The following is a 23,398-nucleotide window of genomic DNA, read 5'->3' as shown; positions in this document are numbered from 1 at the left end:
AAGTTTTAATAAAACGAGAGGTGGTTTTACAAAATGAGTTCCCTCCTCTTCCCCCCACGAAAAAAGGTGAACGAATTTTGAGAGGAAAAGCAACCAATTTCCCAGTCTAGCACTACCTTTTGAAAACTTTTGGAAAAAAAAGCTACAATAAAACCAAAACAAAATAAGAAATGGAAAACTTATAAACCCTCGAAAGTCGATGCTTATTACTCTTTTTGTGCATGCAAGTGTGCGGGAGCAAGAGAGATAAATCCCATGACATTATCAAGAGGTATTTTGCTATGCAAGCAAATTTATTGCATTAAGTACAACAAAATAAGAGTTTAACTAACTGATCACAACTAGCAAACTTATTCAACCATCTACATATTCAGACCATGGGATGATGAGGCGAGGGAACTCTTAGCTGAATTAAGTCTACAAGAACTGGTCAAAATTTAGAACTTCACTCATGCATGCTTTAGATTTAGGGTTTTGTTCTACCACCTTGGTCATGAAGAACAAATAATGAGCATTTCTACTCCACCATCGAGTAACTGTGAATGAACCAAGACAATCATGGTGGACCGGTCACTCCAGGGAAGAGTTCGGTTAATTTATTGAAAAGATCCATAACCTGGAATTGGAAAGAAACAGGAAAAAAAAAGACATAAGTTTATTATTTTGATGAGAGAGAAATAAGGACAACTCTTGGACTAAGAAAAGAATACTAAGGACAAAGGTCAGATAAGCGGTATTAGAACAATACAAACAAGACAGGGTGGTGTGAGACAAATAATGGCTCTAAATATAATACATTTGAGACTTGAGATTGTTTTTAATTAAGGTTACTATAGGATGTATATTTTAATACTGTGAGAATTTTGAATTGGTGGACGCATAGTTTAATTTTAAAGAAAAAAATGGAGTTGAATTTGTATTCTTATAGAAGCATTAATTTAAAAGCAGATAATTTTAGGAATGAAAAATCATGTTTAAGGTAAAAAAAAATGTTTGGCCTTACCTCCTTGTCATTTTGATATTTTGCAATGCTCAGTGGGTTCTGTGAACACTGGAAAGGCAACATAATGTTAGAGAGTTGGTGTTAAAGATTAAAAAAGTGCTTCAGGTAGAACATACATCCATGATTGCTGCTTGGACTCTTGGGTTTTGAAAGGCCTGGGCAACTTCAGGGTTGGCCATTATTTTTGCAATAGTTTCTTCAGGTGAAAGCCCAATTTGATCTGCAAAATGTAAAATAGAAGCAGAATTAAAAAGGGAAGTTAAAACAGAATGCTGAACATCCACCCAAAGAGGGTTTGCCTTGATTACAGAGTGTAATGGAACTTTATCCAAACAGAAATGTGAAACAGAGAAAAGTAAACCTTATGAGATACTTAGAAGTATTCAATAAATTCAAGTCAAATCTCTAAAATACTCTTGTAGTAATACCAATCTTAACATAACAATGGATGGCGGGTCAAAGGTCACTGGTGCAGTTTTGTATACACATGGTTACAACTACACCCAGAAAGGTTATTATAGACATATTAAGAAAGCTCTGCTCTACCATTTTGAGTGATGAAGCAGTTAAGTGAAAGTGCTTATTTACAAAGGTACTATGCACCATTTGAATATATAATGTGAAAGATCATTTATTTTCGACAAGAGTGAGATTTCTATCCATTTGCCTCCAATTACAACCAAACTAAGAGTCTGAGTTAGTCATTGGCAATCAGATCATGCAAACCCACCATAGTGGATATCAATAGTTATTAGGGATAAATGCCCAGTCCACATGATGACACCCCCATAATCTGCAACGCTACGAGATATGACATTAAGTTTATTTTCTTGAAAACAAACAATATCCACCTTCCAATCTCTGAGCAAGTTCCTAACCTTCAGACATTTCTTCCCCTCTTTCAACTTTCAGGCTTATGAACCAAAACAAATCCACAATCTTATGAATCAAGACCACAGCTATCCTTATCAAATGCTGCTAGCTACGAATTTCAACTGGACAATGCAATTCTCTCCATGGGGGAAGGCTTTGTGGAGATTGGTTGTGGATTTTAAATATGACAGCATGTACTATGGAGGGTGGTGTTCTAATGCTGTCAATGGATCTTGCGGGGTTAGGGTGTGGAGAAATATTAGGAGGATGGAGGGATTTCTCTATATTTATTAGATTTGAGGCCGGCAATGAGTTCTAAGATCTAATTTTAGCATGATGTGTGGTGTGTGGATCAGGCATTGAAGGCAGCTTTCGGGGAGTTGTTTAGCATAACTTGTTTTTAAGGAGGCTTCAGTGGTAGATCATTTGCAATTTTTCTAATCACACTTTATAGGGGAACATCACCTTTATTAGATTAGTGCATGGCTAGGAGGTGGCTTCAATTACCTCGCTCCTTCACTTTTCGTATTCTCTTAGGTTGAAACTGTTAGTCAGATACGGCAGATATATCATATATATTTAGCCATAAATAGTCTATCTAGTTATGGCATGTTTTTGTATTATAGCTATAGTATCTTGTAATTAATAGGTAGATTTTAGTTGCCTTATTTGTTCTCCTATATTGCTGTAATCGCTGAGATACAACCTGTAATTAGCTAGACAATTCTTATATAAAATGAGAAACCCTCACATTGAGAGGTATTCAGTACAATTGACAGAAACTAAGTGGTGTGAATAAGATTTGTTGGATTCGTTCGAAAAGGCGGATTTTTGAGGTTAGATCTTTTTACAATGGGTAAATTCCCCCCGATGACTCTCATTTTCCTTGGAAGTGCATTTGGTGGAATAAGACTCATTTGAAAATAACATTCTTTGTATGGACCATAGCTTTAGGGAAGATCCTAACTATAGATAACTTGAGAAAGAACACATCATAGTGATGAATTGGTGTTGTATGTGTAAGAAGAGTGGGGAAAACACTGATCATCTATTGCTCCATTACGAAGTAGCTAGAGAATTATGGGAATCGATCTTCCATTTATTCAAAATAGAGTGGGTCAAGCCTCAACGGGTTGTGGACTTATTGGAGAGGATAGTTTGGAAAACAATGCAATATAGAAGTTTGGAAAATGATTCGCCTGTCCTTAATGTGGTGTATTTGGAGAGACCACAATGCTCGAAACTTCAAAAATAGTTAGAGGACACTGACAATATCAAAAGACGTTATGTTCAAATCTCTTCGTGTTCGGATAGCTGCCTGCAACTGTTCTCGTTTTTCTAAATGCTTAGAATTTTTCGATATGTGTTCTTTTTGTTAATTGGATGTTTCTTTTGTCTGAAGATTTCAAGGGTGGTTAGTCTTGTGGGTGGCATCTACAAAATTATTGCTAAAGTTTTATGTAACAGGTTGAGATTGGTATTGGAGAAGATTATTTCCAAGTCTCAGAACACTTTCATCAAGAGAAGATAATTTCTAGATTCCGGCCAATAAATAGCAGAATCAGATATGGGGAAATGGATGTGCCATGTACATTGGATATAGAAAAAGCTTATGATCACAGTAACGGGGATTTTTTGTTGTACATGTTGAGGAGTGGTTTTGGGGAGAGATGGTGTTCTTGGATAGCTCATTGCATATGTTTAGTTCGCTTTTCTGTTTTGGTGAATGGCACTCCTACCCATTTTTTTGGTAGTTCTTGTGGTCTGAGACAGGGGATCTTACTGTTTGTTGTTGTTATGGAGACTTCAGGTAAGATGATCTCAGCTGTATTGAGGGGAGGCCTTTTATTTGGCTTTTATGTGGGGCATTGGAATGCTAGAGGGATTGATATCTCTTATCATTTGTTTGCGGACGACACCTTGATTCTCTGTGAGGTGGATTTAGATCACCTTTGTCCTCTACGGTGCTAGTTTTTATGTTTCGAAGCTATTTCGGGTCTTAAAATAGTTGCAGTTCGTTAAAGTTCTCCTCTCTCATCCACTTCCGCCTGAGTGTCGGAGCGTGGGTGGCACGTGAGAGCCGGTTGGGATAGTTTTAGCTGTTTGGTGAACATCATGGCTGGGTCGAGAAGTTGGTCCGTGGAATCCAAGGTTTTTGAAGTGCTGATTAAGGAAGGGTTATCAGGGGTGAGGATTTTTGAGAGAATTAAAAGATTCAGAAGGTCTATTTTCATGCAGAAGGATGAGCTAGCTTGGTTAGTGCGAATAGTGGAGGAATTGGTGACAGTGGATAACTCTGAAGTCTTTTGGGATCAATCTAGAGCTGGGTATCCTAGAATAATCGATTAGAAATGCTCTAATAGGCATGGTTATTTTCTGACGGTAGAGGAATTTGATGGTAGAAGAAGGTGTGGCTCGATCATCATTCCAGAAGGACGTCGTCGGATAGGGTGGGAACGTTTCATGGCAAACTCATCCCTCCGTGAGCACAGAGCGGTCAGTGATCCTCGAGTGGTCGGGGAAGGCAAGAACGACAAGGTAGTGAAGGAAAGGAGTTACGCGGAGACGTTGAGGTTATCGTTGAAGCCAACTGAGGAATGTTTCAATTCCTTTTTAGAACCGATTGCCAAGGTCCCAAGGTGGCTAAAAGAAGCTCCTGTAGATAGGGAAAGGCAAGTCCATGTTTATGGCAAGCAACCGTGGGTTATGACGAAAACCCATGTTACGGCGAGGTTCCAAGGTGGTTCTGGGGTGGGTCCAACAGAGAGCCACTGTCCGGCGAGGTCTGTCCAAGAACATGCAAAGGCTGGAACGTGCAGTTTGAAGGATGGAGACAGAATGGGGGTGTCGTTTAGAGCTCCGGCGAGTAGTTCCCAAAGGCCGGCGACGGGGTCTGCATCGTTTTCTGGTCCTGACCACTTGAAGGGACGGGAGGGGATGGGGAGCCATGTTGGGCAGACCTACTCTGCTGCAAGTCTCGAGCTCCTCAACGTTAGGGAGTCATTGCAAAGGCTGAAATGGGAGTGTGATGTGGGGCTGACGAAGGTAGATTTGGTGATGAAGTTATTGGAGGACAGTGGGCTTAGGCAGGGTGTTAGAGAATTGTTTGTCCAGCAGAAATCGGCATCAGAAGGGAAGGAGATGAGTGGGTTGGAGGGCAAAGCTACAAAAACCAATAGGAAGCATAAGGTGAAGAAGAAAGTAGCTTTTAAGCCCAAAGGTGGTTTGGGCCCAGGCGTGGGCTTTAACTATAGACCAGACCACGCTGGACCAAAAGGATTTACATCCTCAGCCGTTTTGATTCCGATGCTGGAGACACAGAAAGCCCCGAAGGGCCTGCGACCAAACTTGGTAAGTTCGGCAAGCATGTCACCGTTGGCTGGAAGGGCCCTACCAGGGGGAGGGGGGGTTGGGTCAGCGGAAGGAGAAGCACCCACGGAGGTTTTCGGCTTTTCTACCCAGGGAGGTGATGGGTTTCCGACCGTCGAGAAGCCCAGTAACAGGGACCCTCAAAGATCGGCGCTCGCAGCTCAGACCACTGATAAAAGGAAAACTCTGTTGACTTATTATAGGAAGAAGAAGACTGGGCCGCAGTTTTCGAACGCAACACTGGTGGGCTCGCTAGAAGTTTCTTCGTCGGCCGGTGGACAGAGGGAAAGGGATCCTTGGGTCGAAGCCAACTTCTACTTAGGGGGTGCCGGAAACGCAATCTCTACCGGAGAAATCACAGAGCTCGCCGGAGTGTCATTTGGACATCGGTGAGGCTTGGGCAGGGGAGGACTTGGGCTCGGCCAGGGGTCAATTTTTGGCGGAATCTTCTTCTCGTCTGAATACTGGGGTGGTGGTGGTAGGGGGCTGTTTGCCGGAGGCTCCTCAGGGGGAGGCAATGAGCCTGGGATCGCCGATTCCTGTAGGACAGGAAGGTGTTGAGCGTGTGCCAGTGATGGAATTTATAAGGCTTGGAGTAGGCACGGACAGTATCTCAGGAACAGGAGGGATGGGGGAATTAGGGGCGGAGAAGGATTCTTCCAGCTGGGTAGTTGAAAGCTGCCTCAAGTTTTGCCCTAAAATTGGTGTATCTGATGAGGGAAAAAGGAGGAGTTGGCGGGTTTGTTCAATTCTATTGAAGCATCTAGAGTGCAATGTGATTCGGACTTGGGAGGCTTTTATGCCAATGATCATGCTCTTAAAGGATTTCAGGAGTTAAAGAAATCTGGAGGTTCTAGTATTATTGGTAGGGGCCAGATGGAAATTATGCAAGGTAGGGGTTGAGGGAGGGGTCGATTGGTGGATTATGAAGCTTAACATCGTCGCATGGAATGTAAGAGGGTTGAATGCGCTCAAAAAAAGGATGAGGATAAGGGGTCTCTTGAAAGAATGAAAAGTAGATATAGTGTGCTTGATTGAGACTAAGATGGAGGATATTTCCCGTGAAGTGGTTGATAGTCTTTGGGGAGATCAACATGTGGGGTGGATGTATAAGGGGTCTAATGGGTTGTCGGGGGGGGGGGGTGTGTTACTGATGTGGGATAGGAGGGCGGTTGAGTGTAAGGAGGAGTGTGTGGGGCATTTCAGCCAGGCGTGTTCCTTTCGAAATGTGGAGGATAATTGGGTCTGGGCATTTGGGGGGGTGTATGGCCCAAGTGATGATGTGGAGAGAAGGGTCCTTTGAGAAGAGCTGGCTGGTTTGATGAATGTGTAGGAGATCCCTTGGTGTATTGGTGGGGATTTTAATATTGTCCGGTTTCCTAGTGAGTGCTCTAGTGTCTCTTATTATTCTTCTAGCATGATGAATTTCTCGGACTTTATATCTGAGAACAATTTGGTGGACATTCCGATGATGGGGGGTCAATTTACTTGGTCTAATAATCAAGAGAATGAGATTTGGTCTAGAATTGACCGGTTCTTGCTCTCCTCAGATTGGGAAGATCATTACCCAGCGGTGTCACAAAGAAGACTTCAACGCCTGCTCTCCGATCATTTCCCTTTATTACTGGACTGTGGGGATCCTCGTGGAGGTAATAAGTGTTTCAAATTTGAAAATATGTGGCTTAAATCCGAAGGTTCTGTTGACAAGGTTAGTTTTTGGTGGGGGTCTTATTCGTTTGAAGGTTTGCCTAGTTTTGTATTAGCTAATAAGCTGAAATCCCTTAAAGTGGATTTGAAAAAGTGGAATGAGTAGGTGTTTGGTGATATTGGGAGGAAAAAGGAGTTGTTGGGAGGAATTCAGGAGTTGGATGAGATGGCAGAATCGAGAGGCTTAGCTCAAGAGGAGAAGATTAGAAAGGCAGATATGTCGAAAGAATTGGAGAATACTTTGTTGTATGAAGAAATTCATTGGCGCCAAAAATCGAGAGCTTTGTGGCTCAAGGAGGGGGATCGAAATACTCGGTTTTTTACAAGGTGGCCAACTCTCATCGAAGGTACAATCGGGTGGAAGCGCTTCGTATTGATGGTGTCTTATCTGACGATCCAGTTGAGGTAAAAGATCACATTGTGCAATATTATCAAACCTTATACTCGGAACAAAGCACTTGGAGACCTAGAATGGATAACCAACCCTTCTTGTCCATTGATGAGGAGGATAATAGGTGGTTAGAAAGAGATTTTGAGGAAAATGAGGTATGGGAGGTGGTAAAAGGTATGGAGGGTGATAAGGCACCGGGCCCGAATGGCTTTTCCATGGCTTTCTTTCAAGCTTGTTGGGGTGTAATTAAACATGATGTTATGGCGGTTTTTGCTGAGTTCCATCGTAGACGTCAATTGGTGAAGAGCTTAAATGCAACTTTTATTTCCTTGATTCCGAAAAAGGCGGATGCGGTGGAGATGAAGGATTTTCGGCCCATTAGCTTGGTGGGAGGGGTGTACAAAATTGTTTCTAAGGTACTCGCCAATAGGATGAGAACTGTTTTGGGTAAGATCATTTCCAACTCTCAAAATGCTTTCATCGGGGGTCGTCAAATCCTAGATTCTGTACTCATTGCAAATGAATTTGTGAATAGTCGTATAAAATCCAGGGTGCCAGGTGTTCTTTGTAAATTGGAATTGGAAAAGGCTTATGACCGTGTAAATTGGGACTTTGTTATGTATTTGCTGCATCGGTGTGGTTTTGGAAAGAGGTGGAGGGATTGGATAGAGTGGTATATTACGTCGGTAAGATTCTCCATCCTTGTGAACGGTTCTTCGGAAGGCTTCTTTAACAGCTTGCGGGGAATACGGCAAGGGGATCCTTTCTCTCTGCTACTCTTTGTGCTTGTTATGGAGGCCTGACCAAGGCCTTTTGACTGGTTTTTCGGTGTGAGATAGGGTCTTCTCGGAGTTGGTGGTTACTCACTCGTTATTTGCTGATGATACTTTGATTTTTTGTGAAGCTTCTCCCGAACAGATACGGTATGTGCGCCTCATTCTTTTATGTTTTGAAGCTGTTTCGGGGTTGAGAGTTAATCTGGGAAAGTCAAAGATTGTGGCTATTAGTGAGGTGGAGAACATTGGGGCTTTAGCTAATATCCTTGGGTGTAGTGTTGCCAATATGCCTATGAAGTATTTGGGTCTGCCTCTTGGGGCGTTGTATAAGGATACGGCTATGTGGAATGATGTGATCAAAAAGATGGAGCGTCAGATGGCAGGTTGGAAGAGAATGTATCTCTCTAAGGGAGGCCGTTTAACTCTCATTAAGAGTACGTTGTCTAATCTTCCGACTTACTTTTTGTCTTTGTTTCCGATTCTCATGAGTGTAGCAAAAAGGCTTGAGAAAATCCAAAGAGACTTCTTGTGGGGAGGGATGGGAGATGAGCCTAAGTTGCATCTTGTAAGTTAGAATCAAGTCTGTCGTCCCCTGCACTCCGGTGGTCTGGGCATCTGAAAGATGCATCAGTTTAATCAAGCTCTCTTTGGGAAATGGCTTTGGAGATATGCAAATGAGGGTGAGGCTCTCTGGTACAAGATTATCAAAGCTAAGTACGAAGACCAAGATGGTGGGTGGTGCACGAAGGAGGTTTCGGGCTCTCATGGGGTGGGTTTATGGAAGCATATTCGACAAGGTTGGAACTTCTTTGCTAAAGGTATTCAGTTTGAAGTGGGGGTGGGTTCGAAAGTGCGCTTCTGGCATGACATTTGGTGTGGGAAAATTTCTTTGAAGCAGGCTTTCCCATCCCTATTCAGTATTGCTAGATATAAAGAAGCTTGGGTGAAGGATAACTTTACTTGGAGGAATGGGGTTGTCGAGTGGAATGTCATTTTTATGCGGCCAATCCAGGATTGGGAGATGGACATAATTTCCTCTTTCTATGTACGATTATACTCTTGCAAGATCTCCATGGGTACTATGGATCGTATTTGTTGGTCCTCGTCTACGAAGGGTAAGTTCGAGGTTAAGTCGCTCTTCAAGGCCTTGTCCAACTTTGATCATGAGGTGTTTCCTTGGAAGAGTATTTGGCACACCAAGGTGCCTCTCCGAGTGGCTTTTTTCGGATGGACCGTGGCCCTAGGCAAAATCTTAACTCACGATAATTTGCAGAAGAGGAACCTTGTAGTAGTGGAGTGGTGTTGTATGTGCAAGAAGACAGGAGAGTCAGTCAATCATGTACTTCTCTACTGTGAGATCGCAAGTGTTCTTTGGCACTCCATTTTTAGTCGGTTTGGGTTGCATTGGGTCATGCCTTGCAGGGTAAGGGACTTGTTCGATTGCTGGTGGTCGGGAGGACGTTCTCGAAGCGCGGTAGTGTGAAAGATGATCCCTCTTTGTCTTATGTGGTGTATTTGGAATAAAAGAAATGCTAGATGTTTTGAGAACTCCACTAGGACTGTAGAGGAAATTTCTCATATTTTCTACTTTACTCTCTACTCTTGGACGGCCGCTTGGCTTGCTCCTTTAACGATTAGTTTTTCTGATTGTCTTTTTCATTTCTTTCCCTCTTAGACGCTTTCTTTATACTCCAATGTATGTGGTTGCGCCCCCCTGCGCTTTGCTTTATATCATTATTACTTATCAAAAAAAAGAATTGGTCCCTGTTAGTAATGTCAATAATGTAGAAGATCTGGCATGCATCTGGGTTGCAAGGTTTCATCTTTGCCTAAAAAGTATCTTGGTCTTCTGTTGGGTTCTTTTTTTAAGGCCAAATCTATTTGGGATGGCATTATTGAGAAGATTGAGTGTCGTTTGGCTAGTTAGAAGCAGGTGTACCTGTCTAAAGGAGGTAGGATAATCTTGATTAAGAGTACCTTGTCTAATCTACCTACTTATTTCTTCTCTTTTTGCCCTCTCGGTTAGAGTTGCTAGGTGCATTGAGAAGTTACAACGAGATTTCCTTGCTTTTTTTTTTTTTTTATAGGTAATCAAAGTGCTTAATAAAAAAAAGTGTAAGGTACCCCTAAGTACACCGAAAGTATACACAAGGATACCAAGCAAAAGAAAAGAAAAAAAAAAAGACCCAAAACCCACAAAACCCAAGACCCACAAAACAAAACCAACACCCCACCAAAAAAGACCTACAAACTCTTGCATTTACCGCGATTGGAACCCTCATAATTGATAGAACTCTCCAAGCTCTTCCATTCGCTCATTCCTTCTGACTTAGAAGCACAAACGGGCTTCAATGATTCTCCCACCTCTGAGAGAGGTGGGACCACCCCTGGCCTAAACAGGGAAGGGGGATCACTAGACAAACCCTCCAAAACCTGAGAAAATGACCAAAAACCCGACGAGAACAGCAAAAGAGCAACTGCTTCATCCACTGCCCTTTTGGACAGCCTTGGGGGCGACTCACACAAGATCCGATCCAAGGGCATTGCAGGGAGGAAAAACACCCAAGGGGAAAGGATAGTCATCTTCCATCCTAATGTCCCCATTATCCTTATAAGTTACAACGAGATATCTTGTGGGAAGATTTGAGTGAAGAGTTCTCACTTGTTAAGTTGGCCCAAGGTATGTTCTCTAATTTCTAGGGGTTTTTTAGGGGTCCGATATTTGCTTGTGTTCTACTGGACTTTTCCAAGGGAGTCGTAATGGTGTTGTGTGTATGAGAGAGAGGCTTTGTGGAGAATGGTGATGGACTTTAAATATGGTATTCAATGGGGTGGGTGGTGTTCTAAAGAAGTTAAGTGGATCACATGGAATTGGTCTTTGGAAATTCATTAGTAGGAGTTTTTTTTTTTTGATAAGTAACAACCAGTCTTATTAAAAGCGTAAGGTGCCCCAAAGTACACATGGAATATACAAAAGGAATCACCTAACTAGAAAGGGAAAAGCGAACAAGAAAATCACCATCATTAATCGACAATGGGGACACAAACACTACAGTCCAAAGATACAATGTATGAAAACAAAAGGATAAAATGTCCTTCGAGGACCTCTCCCAATCCTCAAAGCACCTATTGTTTTTTTCCCTCCATAAACACCAAAAGAGGCAAGTAGGCACCATCTTCCAGACCGCGGCACTCCTCCGCATTCCAAAAAACCACCAACAGGCAAACAAATCGAAAACCAGTCTAGGTATAACTCAAGACATCCCAAAACGACTAAGCTACCTCACAATGAAGAATATGGTCCACCGTCTCTTCACTTCTCTTACACATGCAACATCTATTCATCACAATAACATGTCACTTTCTGAGATTATCTTTTTTTTTTGATAGGTAAGTAACTGATATTATTAAAAGCGTGAGGCGCCCCAAAGTACACTGGAAGTATACAACTAGGAACACCTAACTAGAAGGGGAAAAGCGTACAAGGAAATCATCATAGCTAATCGAAACCGAAAAAACATATGCTACAGTCCAGAGATAGAGAGTATGGAAACAATAGGCTAAAGTGTCCTCAAAAGACCTCTCCACATCCTCGAAACACCTATTATTTCTCTCTCCATATACACCAAAAAAGGATTCTGAGATTATCTAAAGCTAGGATTTTGCCCAGAGCTGCCAACCAAGCAAAAAAGACTGCCCTTGGAGGAGCCTATGTCCGTCACACACTCTTTCATGGGAAGCGCCTACCTTCAGTATAAGCCAAGGAGTAAAAATGGAACTTGACCTAGGAAAAGGCCTCTTTTGGAGAAGATCCACCACAATCTATCTTCACACCCTCGTCTCACTATGACTAAATGCAACACCTGGAGAAAGGAGGCAAAGACTTCCAATTCCTAGTCATGTGCCTCTCTAGAAAATCTGACATTCCATTGATTGGATTCACCAACAACTCCATATTAGCCGCAACTGAGGCATCCTTCGCACAAGCAATACCAAATAAAACTGGAAAAGCTACCTTAAGAACCATATCTCCACACCACAAATTATGCCAAAAAGCTAATGCTAGTCCCATCCCCCACCTCATGTCTAGTAAAGCCTTTGAGAGTCTCCCACCAATTGCGCGTTCCTTCTCCTTCTGTATGAGTCCTTGCCTAACAGACTGGGCTTTTTTGGATCCCTTCCTATTGCATGGGCAATTCTTGAGCCCTTTTCTTCTTGCAAAGGCCCTCTAGCCTCCAAACTTTTAAGCACCAAGTCCAGCCCCTTGAGACCAACGTCAATTTCCTCTTTAACAAGAGAGGAATTTTTTAGGATTTTAGATTCAAGGTGGGTGATCGTTCAAAGATTAGATTTTGGCATGATGTATAGTATGAGGAGTAACACCTTAAGGTAGCATTTTCAAAGTTGTTTAGTATTGCCGGCATTAGGGAGGTCTTTGTAGCGGATCACCTTTAGTTATCTAATGGCTTTCCTCAATGGAATGTTAATTTCATTAGAGCAGCGCAAGATTAGGAGATGGATTTCTTTACTTCATTCTTCAATCAGTTGTATTTCGTCAGATTGAGACTTGGCGGTGAGAATAAGACTTTTTAGGTTCCTTTCATGAGTTGTTTGATGTAAGATCATTTTCAATTCCCCATGTTAACACTCCTTTCCCTTGGAGGAGTATTTGGCACAATAAGGTCTGCTTAAGAGTGACTCTCTTTGCTTGGTTGGCCGCTTTAGGTAATATCTTCCCTATGAATAATTTAAGAAAGAAGTAGATCATTGTGGTTGATTGGTGTTGCATGCGTAAGAAGAGTGAGGAAATCATAGACCACCTTTTACTCCATTGCAAGATAGCTAGTGCTTTATGAAACTCTATCTTCGGTTTCTTTGGCTTAGCAAGGGTCATGCCCCCTGCCAAGTGCTAGATCTCCTTGTTTGTTGGAGAGAAAAGTTTGGTAGAAAGTGAAGCTGTTTAAAAGATGATTCCACACTGCTTGATTTGGTGCATTTGGAGATATAGAAATTATCAAAACTTTAAAGATAGAGATAGGACGGCGGTGAAGTTAAAGGCTTAATATTCCTAGTTTTCATAAATTTTTTTGATATTTTTTCCTTTTCTAGTTAGGTGTCTCTTGTATACTGCTCGTGTACTTTGGTGCGTCTTTTAGCGCTTCTAATGAATTTGTTAGTAGTCAAAAAGCTTCCCACGTACTTGGGTTGCGCATCTCATTTTAATGATTGTAATATCTGGAGTAGAGTTCACTTTCCACATTATATTAACATATTTTGTACTCTAGACAAACTTAACTTGATAATTTATAATTTCATCAGTCTCGAAAGACTTCAGATTCTCCAGCCATATAAAATTTAATTTTGAAAGATACCAGCAATTCATATCTGGATTAATGGTAAGGGAGAAATAATCTGAAATACACAAATACACATTTTAATAAGTATGTACACAATAACTCAAAGCAGATACAGCCAGAAAATTCTCAATTATGTGAAGAGCCAAAAAAAAAAAAATTACCTAAACGCTAACAGACCTCAAAGGAAATTTTGTATTTATTAAGTCAGCAAAGAACAGCAAAAGACTTGACTTATTCTAGCAGGATGGTCCTGGATAATCAAAGAACTCGGTTCACGTATATCATAAATTTTTATTTTATTTTTTTAAAAGGACCAGAAGATAAAAACTCAATCATGCAACCATCATCCGACTCAAATAACCCTAATGCAAAATGAACAGGACATCCAAAACTTCTAAAAAATGTATGGAACATTGAATATAGAGCAGAGAGTAGTTCAATTAGAACTTACCAAACTGCTGCTTAACATCAGGACTGTTAAGATCAAAATTTTTCAAGGAATCCATCATTCTCTTGTCCCATTCGCTGCTTCCGGTCATATTATTCCTGCAAAAAAATATTAAGTATGGGAAAGGAATTAAGAACCATCACAAATTAGAAAATATTTTAGGCTATCAGATCATAATATAACTACCGAGAGAACTGCAACCTACTGGGCCAAAAGAGAACATTTTTTTTTGATAAGTTATTATGTTATATCAAAAGCGCAGAGGGGCGCAACCCATATACACAGGAAGTATAAATAGAGAGCGCCTAAGAGGGAGAGAAATGAAAGAGGAAGTCAAATACCAAAAGAGAACATAGTAATAAATCAGTAATAAACATTACACCAAATACTAAAAAATATTTCTATAATCACAAAATCATAAAATAATAAAAAATATCTACCCTGGGAGGTCTCTCACCACGTCAGCATGAATCTCTCTCTCATCCCAGCGGCGCGTGAGGAACAGTGATGGTGCATGTGTGAATTCTGATTAGTGTTTAGGCAGTGTAGGTAGAGGGTCATCGAGTTTTGATCGGAAAAATGGGTTATCTGGGGTATTTCTATGTAGAAACCAAATCTTTTGAGATTAGATTGAATGTGCAAAGCGGAGTCCAATTGGCGGAGAAATGGGTTATCTGGGGTATTTCTATGTAGAAACCAAATCTTTTGAGATTAGATTGAATGTGCAAGGTGGAGTCCAATTGGCGGAGAAGAGTCGGGGAAAAACACGAGACGTGATCATGGCATGGCCAACCATCTTCTGGTTAGTGAGTGTCTGGGACTATTTGACAAATATTGAGATCGTTCGTGACAATTGGAGGACTTTTCGATTTGGTAGCTTTTCATACATGATGCAGCGAAGAAAGAATTCCCACGGCAATTACCTGGAGTTTTCGGAATATGGTGGGAAGGGATGGAGGAGTTTTGTGATTATACCGGAGAGGAATGAAGGGAAGGGATGGAAAGATTGCCGATCGCAATTGCAGCTGCTAAAGTTACACTTTGAGAAGAATAGAGAAGGGGTGATCAATGGGGAGGAGTCGGAGGGGAAGATACAAACAGGACTGGCGAGCGGAGGGACCAAAGCGATGCCACCGGCGAGGACCCAAAACCAGCAGATGGAGCTTCAAAACCGGCTTTCCTATGCAGCGGCGGTGGTTGAGGAAAAAATCACGGCCGGCAATTTTGGTACACAAGCAGCCGGTGAGGGTGATCCCAAACTAAGTAAGGAACGTGCGCAAATTCTGGAGATCACGTCCTGCAGCAAAAGGAAATTATGGCGCCACACAACCTGGAGGATATCACGAGCATTAAGGAGATATTGCTTTCCTTACAAAAACAGATAGCCAGCTGTCTATCTAAGCTAGAGCAGGGCTGTGGGACTAAGGGGCTGGAGATGGGCTGGGGGAATAAGGGGGCTGGAGCTGGGCTGGGGGAATGGGTTGAAGGACTGGGCTCCAAGAGGGGAGAACGAGAATGGGCTTGATCAGTCCAAATTGGTTGTGGAGCCGGTAGATAAACCCACAAGACTTCAAATAATAAATAGGTATCGTAAGATATACGTACGCCCCCAGAAACAGAAGATGGCGCCCAAAAACTATGGAACACATGTACCAACCGGTGATTGCAGTATTGCTGGCGACTGATCAAAGTGGGACACTGGAGCAACTAAAGGAGTTTCTCGGCACAGAACATGCCGATGAGAAGGACCACACGTACCAACCGATGACTGCAGAATCACCGGCGACTGATCGGAATGAGACCCCAGAGCAACTAAAGGAGTTTCTCGGCACAAAACACGCCGATGAGAAGGAAGGACAAGCTGGGCAGGCTGAAAACAAGACAGAGATGGCCGAAGATGGTACTAGAGAAGGCCTAGACCTTGCCGGCTTTGTTTTCATGGCACCAGAGACGGTGACAGGAGGTAAGGTGGCAACAGGGGTAGCAGAGTAGGGTGAGTCTGACGCAGACAGGGCCGAAGAGGGGAGCACAAAACAGTTGGGAGATATTTAAGCTATGGGTCAGTTTGTGGGTAAGTTTTCGAAAATGCCAGAACTCACTGGAAAGACCGCCGGAGACATACAGGCGACAACTAAGGAACCCGGCGGTGCAGAAACTACCGGCGAGGTGGGGCTGGTTGTGGTGACACTTATGGAGCAGTCTGAAGGTTTGGAAGTTGAAGAAATGGTAGAGGCGAGGGTGGCCAAGCAGTGTCTGGACGTTGGTGAGGGGGTTGGTGCAATAATAGAAAGGGTTGGACTACTAGATGAAATGGGGGAGGGCAGAGTTTTTAGATATTCCACCCCTAGCCCTTATGGGAGCGGGAGAAACTCAGCCTGTGTCTCCGGATTGGGTATTAGAACGGGTGCTAGAATTGGGACTCAAGTGTGATGGGCATGAGGAGGAGTTGCTGGCATTGTTTATTGCCATCGAGACCAATAGAGCAAATGGGCGAAGGGGTAGTGGTCAACAGGGGAATGATAAAGTGGGGAATCGAGGTAGTCGTGAATTAAAGTGGTTGGAAAGCACAATGAACTATAATGTGAAGGGATCGCGTAAAGTGAATGGAAAACGGAGGGCTGGAAAATCTTGTTAATGAAGCCAAAAATAATTTTGTGGAATGTGCGAGGTATGAATGAGCCAAAGAAAAGAGTGAAGATTAGGAGGAGACTAAGAGAGTGGAAGGCGAATATTGTGTGCTTACAGGAGACAAAAATGGAGGTTATTAATATTGAGGTGATTCGGAGTGTGTGGGGGTGTAATCATGTTGGTTGGCTATACTTGAGAACTACGGGTGCATCCAGAAGTATTTTATTAATGTGGGATAGACTAGTGGTGGAGAAGGTTGAGGAATGTGTAGGGCATTTTGTAGTAGCCTATCTTCCGAAGTGTCACAGAAAATTTTGAATGGGCTTTTGCTGGTGTTTATGGGCCAAATGATGCTAGTATCAGAAGCAATTTTTGGGATGAACTAGGAGGTGTAATGAATGTGTGGGATCGACCTTGGTGTGTGGGAGGGGATTTTAATGTCGTGCGCAACCCTGGAGAACGATTACGGGCTACAAGACAAACGCAAGCAATGACCGCTTTTGCTGATTTTATTTTTGAGCATGGGCTTATCGATCTTCCAATGGTAGGAGGGCGGATCACATGGTCTAATAGGCGTGCAGGGTCCAGACTTGATAGATTTTTGATTTCTACAGAATGGGAGGAACACTATCCAAATGTATGCCAAAAAAGGTTGCCTAGAGTATTATCAGATCACTTTCTAGTGATATTGGAGTGTGGAACTGGAAGAAGGGGTCGTATACCCTTCAGGTTTGAAAACATGTGGTTACAAGCGGAGGGGTTCGTGGAGCAGGTCAAGAGTTGGTGGAACTCCTATTCTTTCGAAGGTAACACCAGTTATGTGTTGGCTCGTTAGTTGAAAGCTTTGAAAGGGGATCTCAAAAAATGGAATGTGGAGGTTTTTGGAGACATAGTAAAACGTAAAAAGGAGTTGGAGGAGGTATTGGGTGGGCTGGATAGCATAATAGAAAGTAGAGATTTAACGGAGGAGGAGACACTTCGGCAAGATGAGTGTTCCCAAAACTTAGAGAAGACACTCTTTCACAAAGAAATGAGTTGGAGGCAGAAATTTAGAGCATTGTGGCTAAAAGAGAGTGATCGGAATACGAAGTTCTTTCATAGGTTGGCAAACTCGCATAAGAGAAATAACACGGTTACGGCAATGATGGTGGGTGGGAATAGGATTGAGGATCCGGCAGCTATACAGGATCATATTGTGCAGTTTTATAAAGTTCTGTATTTTGAGCAGTGTCAAGAGAGACCAACCACATTCTTAGATCCTTTGATGGAAAATCTTAATTCCATAGAGGAAGGGGAGAGATTATGGATGGAGAGAGATTTTGAGGAAGAAGAGGTTTGGGCGGTGGTGAGGAAATTGAAGGGTGATAAAGCATCTGGACCGGATGGCTTTACTATGGCATTCTATCAGAAATGTTGGGAGGTGCTTAAGGAGGACTTGATGGCGGTCTTCAAGGAATTTCATGATAGTGATAAATTTGAGAAGAGCATTAATGCTACTTTTGTTGCACTTATTCCAAAGAAAGCTGGGGCAGTGGACATTAAGGATTTTCGACCTATTAGTCTAGTAAGCAAGGTGTATAAAATAATCTCGAAGGTTTTGGTTAGTCGGTTGAATTCAGTAATGGGGAAGCTTGTATCACATACCCAAAATGCATTTATACCAGGCAGGCAAATTTTAGATTTGGTGTTAATGGTGAATGAATGTGTGGATAGCTGGATTCGAGCTGGGCAACCAGGTCTTATTTGCAGGTTGGATTTGGAGAAGGCTTATGAACATGTCAATTGGGACTTTTTATTATACATGTTAGAGAGATGCGGTTTAGGGGAGAGGTTGGATTCATCATTGTGTCTGTACTGTACAATTTTCCATGCTCATTAATGAAACACTAGCAGATTTTTTTTAGTAGTTCTCGGAGAGTGAGACAAGGGGATCCTTTGTCCCCTTTATTATTTGTGTTGGTGATGGAGGCATTTAGTAGGATGATGAAGGCAATGGCGGAGAGAGAGCTTATGGCTGGTTTCTCGGTGGGTTCGCGGCTTGATGAGGTAATGGAAGTGTCGCACTTATTACTTGCAGATGATACTATTATTTTTTGCGAGCCAAAGGTTGAACAACTTTGGAACTTGAGATGTTTGTTGTTGTGTTTTGAAGTGGTTTCGAGGCTGAAAATAAATTTATCAAAGTCTGTGATTGCTCCTATAGGTGAGGTGGAAGATGTAGAAGGATTGGCAAGTATCCTTGAGTGTGGAGTGGACTCGATGCCGTTTATATATTTGGGGCTACCTTTGGGGGCTCATAATAAGGACCCCTCTATATGGAATAAGGTCATAGAGAAGATGGAGATGAAGTTGGCAGGGTGGAAGCGTATGTATTTATCCAAGGGTGGGAGACTAATGTTGATCAAGAGTACGCTATCTAGCATACCCACATACTACTTATTACTGTTTCAAATTCCAGCGACTGTGGCGAAGCGGATCAAAAAAATACAAAGAAATTTTCTGTGGGGAGGTGAAGGTGACGAGTTCAAGTTCCACTTGGTAAATTGGTCCAAAATTTGCATGCCTACGGAGGCGGGGGGATTAGGGGTAAAGAATTTGATTCAATTTAATCGAGCTTTATTGGGTAAATGGTTGTGGAGATTTGCAAATGAAAGAGATGCGTGGTGGAGGAAATTAGTGGAGAATAAATATGAGGTGATGAGGGGTGATTGGTGTTTCAAGGAGGTAGGAGGGTTGTATGGGGTGGGAATGTGGAAAAGTATCCGAAGGGGGTGGGATGAGTTTAAGCAACATGTGTTTTGAGGTAAGAACCGGGTCTCGTGTTTTATTTTGGCAGGATGTGTAGTGTGGGGAGGTATCACTGCAGAATTTGTTTCCCACCTTGTTCAATATAGCATGTGTAAAGGTGGCATGGGTGGAGGAGAATATGGAGATGGTAAATGGTGCTATTTATTGGAATGTAAGGTTTATTCGGCCTGCGCATGATTGGGAACTGGAGGAGGTTTCGAGATTTTTCGAAATGCTGTATTCCCAACAGGTAAGGCATGATGGGGTAGATAAAATCAGTTGGATTCTCTCGAAGAGGAAATTTTTGAGGTAAAGTCATTCTACAAGGTGAAGATTTAATCCAGCTCTGGTGGATGGCCCGTGGAAGCTTATTTGGAAGAGTAAAGCTCCTCCGTGGTGGCTTTCTTCGTATGGACGGCGGTTATGGGAAAAATTTTAACATTAGACAACCTACAAAAGAAAAATATCATTGTGACGGAGTAGTATTGTATGTGTAAGAAGAGTGGCGAATCTATTGATCACCTTTTAGTGCATTGTGAAGCTGCTGTAGAAGTATGGAATATGATTCTTCTGCTATTTGGTATAACGTGGGTGATGCCGGGGAGTTTGAAGGAATGCCTGGGAAGTTGGAGAAGGCAAAGGGGAAGCGGACAGTCATGCAACTTTGGAGGATGGCCCCTTTATGAGTAATGTGGTCCTTATGGAGAGAAAGGAATGCGCGGAGTTTTGAGGATTGTGAAATGGGAATTATAGAATTGAAGAAAAGGGTGCCCCAAACACTTTCTCATGGAGGGTCTTGGGATATTCTTTGCAAGCTTCAATGCTTGCAGAATTTATAGATCTCTGTGCGTCTTTTTCAGTTTAAAGCTTATGTAGTGGACTCTTTTGTATACTCTCTGTGTACATGAGTTGCACCCCTTGCGCTTTTTAATACATTGACTCTACTTATCAAAATAAAAAAAATAAAAAAACATTACACCAAAACATAAAAATGATTGCTTTGGCATAATCTGTTCACAGCTTTAATAAAAATACTACAGCATGTCTTCCAAAGCACTTGTTCACAAAATCTCTGCATTACTATATTGCAGTCTCAACAAGATCGTATGAATAAAAGGTGAAAAAGGTCTTACAGCATCTCCTCAAGTTGTTGACGATATTGTGGATTTTGTAGCATCCCTATTAAAAAAAAAAAAAAAAAACCTTAATAGTTTAGTGCTGTGTAAAATAACAAGCCAAGACTGAAATTTGCATGAAATAACTAGACTCAATACCTCATGATCTGGAGAAACAAAATTAATTCTAGCTTTATAGACTAATGATGTGTAGCTCCAATGACATAATAGAAATTATTCACTTGCAATTAAAAAGGAATGGAAATGTACAAAACGAGACCATATATATATATATATATATATATATATATATAAGTAAAGAGAAATTTATAAAAAGTGTAAGGCGCCCCTAAATACACATACAGTATACAACAGGAAACACTCAAGTAAAGCAAGCACAAGAAAGACCCAACACCCAAACCAAACAAAACCCACCCAAAAACAGGACCAGATATTTCAGGCAATAAGAATGATACTGATGCACAAACCCTTAATGAAGGAAGACACATCACATCCACCAGACAAAACACATCACATCCACCAGACAAAAATGCTAAAAAAATAAAATAAAATAAAGTTCTAATCAATTGTTTCCACAACTGACATCTAAGGTTCTAAAAAATGGAAATATTGTTATGTGTGTTCCATTCAATTATATAAGGTTTTTCCAGACTAGAACGATGATCAACCATTCTCAAAAGGGGACAAAAAAAAAAACAAAAAAAAAAAAAGGAAGTAAAAGAGTGACATTATTCTATTTTTTATTTCTTTTAGAGATGGATGGGGTATAGAGACTGTTTACAGTGCTCCAAACATTTGCGCTGGTAAATATTGAATTAACTTACATTTTAAGGTGTCAGGATTCCTGAACTCCTCCGGTAAATGGCTGCAAAGAAATATGAAGAGAATTCACTTTCACAAAATCCGAAACCAATAATAATGATATATGCTAGAACAGGCATAGCAGAAGACACAATGTTACTAATTTCTAGATAATTTACTTAAGTATGCACAAACAATTATAACTTCTGTGGAGCAATGCTTAGTAATAACATGTGTGACAAGAATGAAAGAAGATCAACGACATACTTATATGCAAGCAGAAACAATTAGATGAAAAAGACAAAAAATAGAATAAATGAAACTTATCCCAGATAGAAGACAGAACACCAAGTATCAATCATTGCAACATTAGAACAGCCACCTTGGCATAATAATAGCATGTAAAGCATCTGACTGTTGTACACTGTCACAGATCCTAGCATCTCAAATTACTGGAGAGTTCCTAAGGCCAAGTATTTGTAATTTCTGACCCTGACAGCATGCATTTCCAATGCCACCCAGACAACTGCTACAAAATCCAAGTCCATGAAATCTACAAACATGAAACACTTACGAAATGCTGTCACAGATCCTAACATCTCAAATTACTGGAGAGTTCCTAAGGCCAACTATTTGTAATTTATGACCCTGACAGCATGTATTTCCAATGCCACCCAGACAACTGCTACAAAACCCAAGTCAATGAAATCTACAAACATGATAACACTTATGAAATGCTCGGGTATACAAAAAATGTAAGAAATCAAAGGAACTTGGACCTCTTGCATGAGTTGATCCAGAAGTAGATTAATTAGAAAAATTATGGTAAATCATTGATTCATCTACTGTCTAAATATATGTATAATTACAAGTTTACTAGATCAAAATTTATGATGTTCAAAAATCTATATATTTTTTTTTTTTTTGATAAGTAAAAAGATGTATTAAAGAGCGCAGAGGGGCGCAACCCTAGTACACAGGGAGTATACAAGAGAGCGACTAAGAGGAAGAAAAAGAAGAAGAAAACATAAAAAGAAAGTCAGGGAAGCTAATCACTATAGGCGCTAGCTAGCCAGTAGTCCAAGTGAAAAGAGTGTACAAGAAAAAGTGTACAAGGTCCTCTATATTCCTAGATGAGTCCTCGAAACATCTAGCATTTCTCTCACTCCAGATGCACCACATGAGGCAAAGAGGAACTATCTTCCACACAACAGCACTGCGAGACTTGCCACCCACCCACCAAGAAGCATACAACTCCCTAACACAACCAGGCATCACCCAACACAAACCAAACTAAGAGAACACGGCATTCCACAAGATACGCGCAACCCCACAATGAAGAAAGAGATGATCAACTGACTCCCCATCCGATTCACACGTGCAACAACGATTTACCACTACAATACCTCTCTTCCAAACATTATCCAATGTTAAAGTCTTCCCAAGCACAGCCGTCCAAGCAAAGAAAGCCACTCTTGAAGGAACCTTAGTGCGCCAAATACTTTTCCATGGGAAAGGGATGGGATTTGTAGAAGCAAGGATCTTGTAATAAGATCTTACCTCAAAAGTTCCTTTACGAGAAGAGATCCACCACATCCTATCCTCCCCTACTCCACTCCTCGAATGCGCATACAAGAGCGTGTAGAAAGAGGCCAAGACCTCCACTTCCCAATCATGAACCCTGCGAATGAAGGACACGTTCCACTGCACAGAGCCATTTAGACACTCCCTGTTATCCGCAATAGATGCATCCTTATTGGTGGCAATATTGAAGAGTCCAGGAAAAGCATCCTTGAGAGACATGTCACCATACCAGATGTCCTCCCAAAACCTGATGTTGGACCCAAGACCAGGGACAAATCTGAAGTGACCTCCACCCCCTGCATATATGCTTCCATAGCCCCACCCCATGTGGACCACTAGGATCCCTAGAACGCCAACCGCCCCAAACCGCACCATGCTTAGCCATCAAGATCTTCCTCCACCAAGCCTCTTTCTCATGAGCAAATCTCCACAACCATTTCCCCAACAAAGCTTGATTCATCACACGCAAATTTCGGATCCCTAAACCTCTCTCAGAGATCGGAGAACAAACCTTGTTCCAACTAACCAAATGAAACTT

General features: G+C 41.7%; 1 protein-coding gene across 1 annotated transcript; it reads right to left on the bottom strand.

Moving 5' to 3' along the window:
• Positions 1 to 242: 242 nt before the first annotated feature.
• Positions 243 to 21,360, bottom strand: LOC132177584 (protein TIC 40, chloroplastic-like). Its single transcript, XM_059589958.1, has 6 exons — positions 21,300 to 21,360; positions 20,473 to 20,518; positions 13,928 to 14,022; positions 1,120 to 1,223; positions 1,004 to 1,051; positions 243 to 616 (listed from the first exon to the last, which is right to left on the bottom strand). The coding sequence occupies exons 2-6, from the start codon at positions 20,514 to 20,516 to the stop codon at positions 557 to 559; spliced, it is 351 nt and encodes a 116-aa protein (XP_059445941.1). The 5' UTR covers positions 20,517 to 20,518; positions 21,300 to 21,360; the 3' UTR covers positions 243 to 556.
• Positions 21,361 to 23,398: the final 2,038 nt, after the last annotated feature.

This window comes from Corylus avellana, chromosome ca4 (assembly GCF_901000735.1).
Source record: "Corylus avellana chromosome ca4, CavTom2PMs-1.0".
Lineage (NCBI taxonomy): Eukaryota > Viridiplantae > Streptophyta > Magnoliopsida > Fagales > Betulaceae > Corylus > Corylus avellana.
Note: the sequence above shows the minus strand (reverse complement) of the source record. Positions and strands in the feature narration are given on the sequence as shown.